Source organism: Mus pahari, chromosome 7 (assembly GCF_900095145.1).
Source record: "Mus pahari chromosome 7, PAHARI_EIJ_v1.1, whole genome shotgun sequence".
Taxonomy (NCBI): Eukaryota; Metazoa; Chordata; class Mammalia; order Rodentia; family Muridae; genus Mus; species Mus pahari.
The window spans coordinates 3974803-3984978 of record NC_034596.1 but is presented as its reverse complement, the minus strand read 5'-3'; the positions used below and the strand labels follow the sequence as shown (position 1 = coordinate 3984978).

General features: G+C 48.0%; 2 protein-coding genes across 5 annotated transcripts in view; one reads left to right on the top strand and one right to left on the bottom strand.

Moving 5' to 3' along the window:
• Nucleotides 1-6012, top strand: part of Fam228a (family with sequence similarity 228 member A) — a 25519-nt gene extending 19507 nt beyond the window's left edge. Inside the window, exons 7-8 of one of the 2 annotated variants that reach the window (XM_021202788.2) lie at nt 716-857; nt 3976-6012. In XM_021202788.2, coding sequence (XP_021058447.1) covers nt 716-857; nt 3976-4134 — 301 coding nt within the window. In that variant the 3' untranslated portion in view covers nt 4135-6012. The remainder of the gene's footprint in view (nt 1-715; nt 858-3975) is intronic. The other variant, XM_021202790.2, reaches the window with a different exon arrangement.
• Itsn2 (intersectin 2) overlaps nt 5730-10176 on the bottom strand; it is a 117374-nt gene continuing 112927 nt past the window's right edge. For all 3 annotated transcript variants that reach the window (XM_029541104.1, XM_021202787.2, XM_029541105.1), the window contains 3 exons: nt 7619-7702; nt 7020-7193; nt 5730-6641 (listed from right to left, as the gene is read on the bottom strand). In XM_029541104.1, coding sequence (XP_029396964.1) covers nt 6484-6641; nt 7020-7193; nt 7619-7702 — 416 coding nt within the window. In that variant the 3' untranslated portion in view covers nt 5730-6483. The remainder of the gene's footprint in view (nt 6642-7019; nt 7194-7618; nt 7703-10176) is intronic.

Here is a 10176-nt window from a genome sequence, read left to right as displayed (position 1 = left end):
CTGAGACTGCGCTGGTTGAGGACCTCGGTCCCTGTCCTCCCCTGAGACTGCGCTGGTTGAGGACCTCGGTCCCTGTCCTCTCCTGAGACTGCGCTTCTTCCCATTGTGTCTCCTTGACAAACGGCTTCGATCCTGTTCTCTCTGCTTTGTGATGTGCTGCCAGTGAGTTGTGCGTTCTCCCTGGCTTCCTGGTCTAAGGACCTACAGGCTGTCTGATGGCTTTTCTGTTCAAGCCTGGTCTCAGGATTGATGTGCCACCTCAGCTGGGGAAAGGCGTGACTCACCTGATAGTTGTGTTAGCCCGCTTCACCTGTGGGACTTGACTGACAAAAGGTTTATTTAGCTCACAGTTTGGAAGGATAAAGTTTGAAATCAAGTAGCTTCAATTGCTTTGGGCCTCTGATAGGGCAGCACACTACAGCAGGAGTTTCTGTAGGGTTAGACTGCTCAGGAAACAGGGAGAAAGAAGAAGGAAGAGACCAGAGCTCCACCATCCCTTCCCCCTCAGACTTCAGCACCTCCTACTCTAACCTCATTCTTAAGGTCCACAGCATTCCCATATGACCCATTAGGGAACATTATCCGTAGCAGAGCAGATGGACAGGCACCAGTGATGTCTAGCCACACCTTTCTTTTTCACAAAATGAATAGCATATTCATTGAATAACGTTTGCATGGTAGAATTGAGTTGAGATTTTCCCCCCTCTTTTCTCAGTTCTGAAAAGCCTGTCTTTACATTAAAGTCTCATCTGCCTAAGGAAGAGAAGACTGTCAGTCGAAGCCAGCTTGTTTTTGAAAGACAGTTCCGAGCCTCAAGGCTCAGCCAGGATATCAGAGAGGCTGAAAAGAAGGGTCTGGTAAGCTGAGCTCTGGGAGTGGGGCTGGTTGGGCAAGGTTTGCAATACCACTGTGCAGGGGGCACCGGTGCCAGTGGCACCGCCCTGGCAGAGCCCTCCCTCACAGAGGAGACAGGTGCCAAAGTGTGGAGTGAAAAGGTAGAGACAGCAGGGAGCACTCACTGTGCTGTGAGATGGTGGGGAGCCAGGGAGCTCAGGCCCTCTCCCTGAGCCTATGTGGTCCCTGAGTCTCACAGTGCAGAGCTGTCTTTACAAGGCGGGGGCCAAGAAGGCAGGCCAGAGCTGGTTCACCAGTAACTTCAGCTCTCCTCCCTCCCAACCCTTCATCTCCTGACATTTTCCTACCATTCCATACTCATTACACTGAAAACAGACCAAACATTTTGCTCTCAGCCCCACATGATGGTGCACATCTGTGATCCTGGCAGGAGGATTAAAAACTTCTAGACCAGCACCTGGAGAGATGAATTAGCTGTTAAGAGCACTGGCTGCTCTTTTTGAGGACCCAGGCTGACTCCCAGCACCCACACAGGGACTAACAACCTTCCAGTTCCAGGAGATCTGATGCCTTCTTCTGGCCTCTGTGCATGCTGCATGTGTGTAGTACACAGACACATATGCAGGCAAAACACCCTCACATATAACATTTTTAAAAATGAAGAAGAATTTGAGCCAGCCTGGACACATAGCAAGATCCTATCTCAAAACACTACCACCAGCAGCAACAAAAATTGTTCTTAATTCAATTATAATAGGAAATTTAAAAAATGAAGTATATAAGAAGGGATCTCTTACAGATTTTACAAAGGAATTTCCTCCGCACAGATTTTGCACACAGGACTAATAATTGCTCGGGCTCCTGGCCCCTTTCTCTCCCCTTCTTGTCCTCTGCCGCCTGTGGCTTAGAGCCCCCGGGACTGCAGCACAGCGTACACAGGCACCACCTCTTCTGCAGGCTGCTGCTGTCACCTCTGCCACGAGCTGAGAGCCAGGGCAGTCCCTCTCCAGCTTGAAACTCAGAAATTGTTGCATTAACTTTCTCTATTCTTGAGAATTTCATACACATGTACAATGAAACATCATATCTACCCCATATTTCTCCCAACTCCCCCCAAATCACTCTCAACACAGCCCCTTCCCAAATTCATGTTATCTTATACTTCTCCTTTGATAACACGCTAAGTGCAGTTAGCGCTGCCCACATTCCTACGGTTGTGGGGTCATCCACAACATGTGGGGAACCTACCACTGTTAGCACATTAAAGCAAAGAAAAAGATTCTCTCTTCCTTGGCAGCTGTAAACTGCCAATAGCTCCTCAGTAAGGCAGGGGGTCGTGTGATCACCCCCACCCCACCATCTATGCCAGAATTCTTGCTGGATTGACTAAGTATTATAGCTGCTGAGAGTTCATTAAGGCAACAGCCATGCTAAGTTCATAGTTCTCCTCTCCATTATCTCACACACACACATACACGTACACACTATATCTATCTATCTATCTATCTATCTATCTATCTATCTATCTATCTCACACACACTATATCTATCTATCTACCTATCTCACACACACACTATATCTATCTATCTATCTATCTATCTATCTATCTATCTATCTATCTATCTATCTATGAGAGACAGAGACAGATGTAGCCCTGGCTGTCCTGGAACTCCCTATGTAGATCAGGCTGGCCTCAAATTCACGATGATTCACCTGCTTCTGCCTCTCTAGTGCTGTGACACTTCTCCTGGCTCTTAGATTCTACCCCTTCTTCCTCAGTGTCCTCTGAGCCTTGGGGAGTTGATGGGGCATTGAGAATGGTACCCTGTGTAGGGCTGAGCACACAAATCTCTGTTCTCAGCACGTAATCAAATGTTTTGTGACCCAACTTATACTCAGTTGCGATAGTCTCAGTCTCTTTAGAAACAAATTCTTCCTTCAGGCAGATCTAATCTTGAGATATTGAGACAGGCAATTGTTAACTACAGAGCTCACACTCAACAACTGTGTCATCATGTTACACATAAATAGCAAAAAGACCTCCTAGTGCTTAAGACTTTGGTTTTGTGTTGGGCCTTGCTCTGGTGATCCTCAGTCATTGTGGTCCATGAGCAACAAGCTGGACATGCCTGCTGGGATGGGAGTTCACTTTTACACAGTCTGTGTGTCCCATCTCTCTTCACTCTCTCCTTTGCCATGTAGAAAAGCACGTGTCTCAGGTCCTAATGTGGATTCTACTGTCATGGTGGAAGAGGCTCCGTGCTGCCACTGTGAGATTAAAAAAATGGAAGAGTCGTTTCTTTTTTACTTTTTAATAAGTTTTAGAAGATTTGTTTATTTTAGATATGAGTGCTCTATCTGCATGTACAGAAGAGGCCATCAGATCCCATTACAGATGGTTGTGAGCCACCATGTGGTTGCTGGCAATTGAACTCAGAACCTCTGGAAGAGCAGTCAGTGCTTTTTTTTGTTGTTTTGTTTTGGTTTTCGAGACAGGGTTTCTCTGTGTAGCTCTGGCTGTCCTGGAACTCAACTCTGTAGACCAGGCTGGCCTCAAACTCAGAAATCCGCCTGCCTCTGCCTCCCAAGTGCTGGCAGTCAGTGCTCTTAACTGCTGAGCATTCTCTCCAGCCCGAGAGAGTGTTTTAAATGCAAGTCTATTTTCTGTTCCGGTATTGAGTAGATCTGCGGGTCAGCAGATTGTCCCGCTTTGGGACCTTGGGAGTCTTTGCCGTCTTCAGTACCTGGCTTCTGAGGACTCATCCCTGCTGTTTTTATGTGGGTCAGGGTGGAAGGCAGTTAAGTTTTTTCCTCTTAGGACCCAGTCATATGACTGTCTCTAAATGTAGGGTGTGAGGTGCTGAGGAAGGCAGCCTCTGGAGGGTCTCAACCCAGTGGAGGGGTTGCTTTGGGAACAGCTCTGCCATACCATAAAGGTAGGTGGAGCCGAAGCCATGGAAAGGCTTATTTGTGAACTGCAGAAGCGAACAGAGGTGAGGCAAGCAGGCTAGGAACCTGTCTGAAAGGTAGGACGACTAGGTGTGAGGAAAGGCCTGCGGGGTCCTTCCTCTTGTGGGGGCCTGCTTAACCGACACACAGTCCCTGCCTTCTGTGAACAGGTTGTAGGGGTCGGACCACAGAGACCACGCTCCTGGGCAGCAGCAGATAGTCTGCAGGGGCCATCACCGGTGGGAAGAAGAGTGATGACAGCCGAGATCCTGGGCAAGCATCTGGTCTCCCTGCATCAGGCAGCCAGGTCAGGCCTCCAGTGGCCGTAGAGCTTCGCCCCTTCCTCTTGCATGCAACTGCGAATACTGACGGGGCAGCTTCTCTCTAGGTAGGAAGCTATAGCAGGAAATATCCAAATAACAGCAGCTAGATTTTTAAGTTCTGGCTGTGACCCAGGAAGTCTGTGTGGGGTTTTTGTTTCATTGAACCATTTAACAGCAAGACAGCTTTATCACCTCCCAGCATTTGGCCCTCAGAAGGGCTCTGTGCCTGGCGTGGGGGCAGTCCCCAGCTCAAAGGTATCAGGCTTTATTCCAGTTCAGCCCTGCTCCTCTTCCAGGCTGCGCTCTCCTCACAGATACTCAGGCGTGGCAGTGGGAAACAAATCCGTGTGTTGCCTCTGTGGGCACGGAAGGGGCTTGACAGGAACTCCTCACCAAGGGGAGACTTCTAGTTGTATGAGGGCTGTCTGCTTCCTGATAGCAGGAGTCTCCTCATATCCTCTAGAAAGTTGGGCTCACATTTCAGTGGGGAAGAGAACTTGACCTCCTCAGAGGCAGATCTGGGTCACTGGGTGAAGAGGACAACTGGAGTTGCTGGCTGTACCCTCTCTGGTCATCAAAGTCATCTGACTCAGATCCTTATGGCTCCTGTGTCCTAAATCTGACCAAGGTATCCTGATTGTTGAGTGACAGGGACAATACTAGTCACACTTACCCAGTGAGAATTAAAGTCCCTACAGGGGAGTAGGATTGATGTGTAGCTATAGTTATGAGTGACCCCAGAGTTTTAAACTCGCTGGATTGCCATGTCATACTACACACAGGGTGGTCTGCAGCAACTCTCCCTGACTTCAGTTGCATCTTGATTCAGCACCAGCAAAACATGCTCCCCAAACGTAGGAAAGCCGGAGCAGGCTTGCTCAACAGGCTGTGCCTGGCTCTTCCAAGCTCCCTGTAGATAAGCATGATGCTGGTTGTTTCAGTTTTAGGTACCAGGTAAAGGCCCTTTTCTGTTTTAACCAGTGGTGCTGGGGTCAGTATCTGGGGTCAGTAAGGGATGAGTCTTTAAAATTAATCTTGATGTGCTGAACTGTGTGAGTCGGCCAGTGATTATATTTAAATAAAAACGGGGAGAATGGAAGAGGCCTGAGGTACTCTCTGAGCTGCTGGAAAACAATGTTGTCTTAGCAGTCCAAGTGATCCTTTCAAAGGATGAAGATCTTGTGTTCAAAAATTAGTTAAATATTTTAAAATGTTGTATTTCAGTACTGACAGGCCAAGCCAGCAGTATGGCTATGACTCTGAAAGGACAGGAGACAGGATGTAATCAGGACACTGGAGCTGCAGAGCAACAGATGTGCAGATAATCCTGACCTTTGCCCTTCGCCCTTCCTGTGGGTCACCCCTTTGGTTCAGACAGGCCAATCACAGCCCCTATGCACTTCACCCACCCACAAAAGCCACCAGTGAAATCAAGCCCCAGAAACCTGACAGAGATGCCCACAAAGCCCTGGGCACACTAGGAGGAGGGTCAGGCAGATCTCTTGGCCCCACCTTACCCCATCCTTCCGGTTACATTATAAACAACTTCTGAAAGTAACTGTTAAAAAGCCTTCCACATAGAGAGTCAAGCTTTGAAAGGATTACATTCATAAACTTATACTTTTATTCTCTTTCTGTACATTGTTGGCAATGATAAAGCTTAAAGATGCATGTTCTATGAAATATGCAAAACAAGGAATTTACATAAATAATTTATACTTAAGAAAATTAAAGTTGAAAAATATCCCCACATTATTAGAGTTCACAGTATATTTAAAGTACATCAAGCTTTCCTCCTTATATTCAAACTATAGTATTTCAAACTATATTGTCTTAGCAGAGAATGATAATATCTAGTCAGAATAAAACGATCAAGTTTCTATTTATTCAGTGCACAAGTGGATGCTATTTCAGTATCAGGCTGCACAAGCCCCAAGGCTGCAGCATTTCATCTCAGCCCTTCACCTCCTGAGTGTGTGACCCAGCAGAGGTCACATAGTGTGGAGTGGTTCTAACATCACCAACTCCACAGTGGACAGATTCGCCAAGTGGGAATGTCCGGTGGTCTGATGCCTCATTTCCACATAATACTTTTATAGCCCTGAAAATGGAAACCCTGGCATCTAACACAGCTGAACAAGTTAACACTAGTACAAGGCACTGTGCTGTGGCGTTTGTTTAAAAGATCATGTTTGCATAGATTGCTAGCAATTTAGTGTGCAATAAAATACAGATCCAGCGAGGGTGGCTGTTTGATGGATGAGGCCATGTGATGCTCCCCTGTCCCGGGAGAGCAAAATCTCTCTTAGACCCAGCCTTGTGGGCAGCTCCCCTGGTGCTGGCTTCTCCAGGCCCTCAAAGGAGAGTTTTTTGTTCAAAAAGTTGCAGGTCAAAGCGGACCCAGACTTCTCCGGTGGGGACTTCGTGTAGTAGTAGTCGGCGAGTGGTGGGTCCTTTGCTTTCCTGTTCTGTTCGGATTTTTGCCACTGGAACTTCAGTACGACCCAAGAAGTCTGGGGAAGAAACGTCATGAGAGGATCAGATATCTTTGTAGTCTGAAGTAGCATTTAGACAACTTTCATACACTGAGTGACTAGCTCATTTGCTCACGGGTCTCTGATACCGACAGTGGACAAATGTACAGTGACTGCTGCCTATTTGGAATGTTCTACCCACCCAGGACTTGCCAGTGTTTCCCTCATATACACAGGTAGTGCCTTATGCATACAGAGGGCATGCTCTCCCCCAAACACCCACCTCCTGCTGACATGGGCCTGTGTCATTTCCTGTGAGTGTCATGGGGTATAAGCACATCTTAGGACCTTGGGTGCAGACTCCAGATCCCAGAAAACTGGGAATACCTTTAGGCCTCCATGCCAAGGCATACTTACCATCTGGGGAGAACTGGTCTCTGTCAAACACAGTGAGACACAGAACGTCCTGGTAAAGATCCTTGATGAAGAACTGGCAGTTGAAGTTCCACTTGGGACTTAGTGTGTCCTGCAGGGTCCTGGTGGTATAGCTTTGGGAGCCCATGCTGACTTCACAGTATGGATTACTTTTCCCTGCACAGAAACAACCCAAGGGCACACGTAGGATGGTAAGTAGATGGGGAGACCGCGGCAGGGTCTGTAGGCTGCTTCACCAGAGACCGTGGCAGGAAGGACGGTTACCTTAGAGTCTAGCAGCTGTATGGCCCCATCTTTCCAGTGATGTCACAATCTTGGGGAACAAGTGTATGTCCTAACTGCAGGACTGTTCCCCACAGGCCTGGCCTGTGTGGTGTACCTGTGCACTCTCGTGCAGTAGCAGTCAAAATGGTAGGTGCTGGTTCTTATTGGGAATCAGTGAATGATACTGGCCCAATAGATAGCTATCAGGGTCCTAGCATACCAGAAACACTACATTTTAAAAACTATCCATTACTCCATGTTCTAAAGAGGTAAGGAACAGGGTGCTACTACATCCGTTGAATAAAAGCATCACTTACCGTTTGGTTTGCAGGCTTTTAATTCTGTAGCTTCAATGACATGCACCATCAGACGCCCGATACCTGAAGTCTTTTGAGAACGGGCTACAAAAGAGGAAGTGAGTCGTGTTACTCTGATAACGCAGTCAGCCACCGCAGTGAAGAAGCAATGCTGTAGGGCCTCGGTCTATTCTCACACTCTCTCTCTCTGATGCTGGAGACTGACCCCCATGCCTCTTAAGCACGCTCTGCCATTGGCTATGCTTCCAGCTCCTGATGTGTGTCTCTCTAATCACCTAGAACGTTAGCCCTGGACTACCCCCTATCACCTGCTAGTGCTCGGGCATTAGCAGCTAGCATTCGGTCCTCCTCCCCGCTGTGTTGCCTACTAGGGATGCCTTTCCGGCATCCTTTGCCCATCAGTACCCAACTCATCCTTCAAGATCCAGGCTAGTCTCAGTCACCTCAACCTCCTTCCCTCTGAGTACCACAAGCCCTGCCTGAGAAACCCCACAACCTGCTGTGTCTGACAGGCTGCACCCTGTCTGCCAAGGAGAAGCCACCGTGTTGAGTGGACTGCTTTATCTAGCTGTAAATGCCTATGAATAGTTATATTAACTTAAAATGCACACAGTTTGTCCAGTGCTTCTTGCAAATAACACTTGCTAGTTACTTTGTGTTAGGCATGTGCTAGATCTTTATACAGAGTATATTTAATTTTATAATTGCTTTACAAGGTGGTTCCCATTTTACAGATGAGGAAAACTGGGTCTTAGGAAGGACCATGTGCTCCACTCCCAGGCTTTTTAAAGGCAGGGTCTCATTGTAGCCCAAGCTGTCGGCCTTGAACTTGGAATCCTCCTGCCTCAGGGACCCTTTCTGTTTGTTGTTTTGAGACAGAGGCTGAGTGCCCCGACTGGCCTGGATCTTGCTCTATAGACCTAGTTGGCTTTGGACTTCAGAGGTCTGCCTGCCCCTGCCTCCAGCGTGGCGGGACTAAAGGTGTGTGCCATCACACCTAGGCCAGAGTTTTTAAACTGCAAGGTTAAAATGTAAACATCAGATAACAAAGTGTGAGCCACTCAACCAAATTTCAATTATATGTAAGCATTTTGTCTTGGTGAGCAGTTTTATTTCATGTTTAATCTATTGTGGAAGATTCTTGAGATGTTTTAGTGTAGACAGAGTGAGTCCTATGGTCTGGGAATGTGCAGTCTTCTCATCTTTTTTCTATTCTTTTTAAAGATTTTTTTAAAAATTATTTTTGAGACAAGGTATTGTTAGGTTTCTCAGGACGGCTGGCCACAACCTTGAGGCCTCTTGCCTCAGCTTCAGTGGGGTAGCCTGGTCTACAAGCAGTGTTCCATTCCCCAGTGCCTTATATCTCCACCATGGAGAATACCCTTGTTCCTGAAGGCAGAGCCTGGCCTCACTAACTCAGTAGGCCCCAATATGCACAGCACAGGGCCTGGCACACAGCACAGAACTGTGTCTGAAGGACTGTACCCATGGAGAACGCAGAACACACAGTGAGAACCCATGGAGAATGCAGAACACACACAGTGGGAAACTCAGGAAAACCTTGATTTGCACTTTTGACAAATTAGGAGATGATTGTGTTTTATGAAATGATTCAATCATCAATTTTTCAATAGCAAGCTTTTAAAATAGTATTCAATTAGGAAAAGGCAATTTTCACATACCTTCAGGAGCACAGAACAAAATAAGGGGAACCTGAATAAAAACACACAAAGAGCTTTGGCTTCAGCAGAAGAGCCTAAGTGGGAGCACTGAAAGGGAGGAGGTCAGGAGGGGATCTGGGAGCACTAAGAGGGAGGAGGTCAGGAGGGGAGGCCAGCCTGCACTGGGAGCACTAAGAGGGAGGAGGTCAGGAGGGGAGGCCAGCCTGCACTGGGAGCACTAAGAGGGAGGAGGTCAGGAGGGGAGGCCAGCTGAGCTGGTGGACGGCCTGTCCTATGAACAGAGGACACAGTATGACATGGATCCCCAGGAGTCAGTGGTGACCTTCAGAGGATGGAGAAGTGAAGTCTGGGAGCAGCGCAGCCCTAACACAGCTCTACTTGGGCCTTAAGAATGGGAAGTGTCCTGAGGGGAAGGCCTGCCTGTGACACAGCAGTGGGAGACAGATCAGGGAATGGGGCTAGGTGATAGACAGGGTTGGGGATGAACCCAGGTTTGGGGTAAAAAAACTCTCAACTTGAGAGGCTAAAAGGAGGATGCTCAGGCAGGGGGTTGGCACTGTCAAGAGAGGAGGCTGATGGAACCTCTGCAAAGGACACAGGCCTTGGGAAGATGGCAGAGCTGCTGCAGAGGACTTGTCTGCAATGCTGGGACTGCAGAGAGTAGCCATAACCCACCACTGAGCTGATAAGTGCCATGGGAAGGTTGTCTGATGGACACAGTGCTCAGAGGAGGGTAGCCGCCCAGCAAGATTGGAGAAAAGAGCTAAGAGCCAGATGAAGCTGCGTAGAGCAGCCTCAGGATATGAGGAGCTCAGGGGTGGGGGGAGAGAGAGAGAGAGAGAGAGAGAGAGAGAGAGAGAGAGAGAGAGAGAGAGA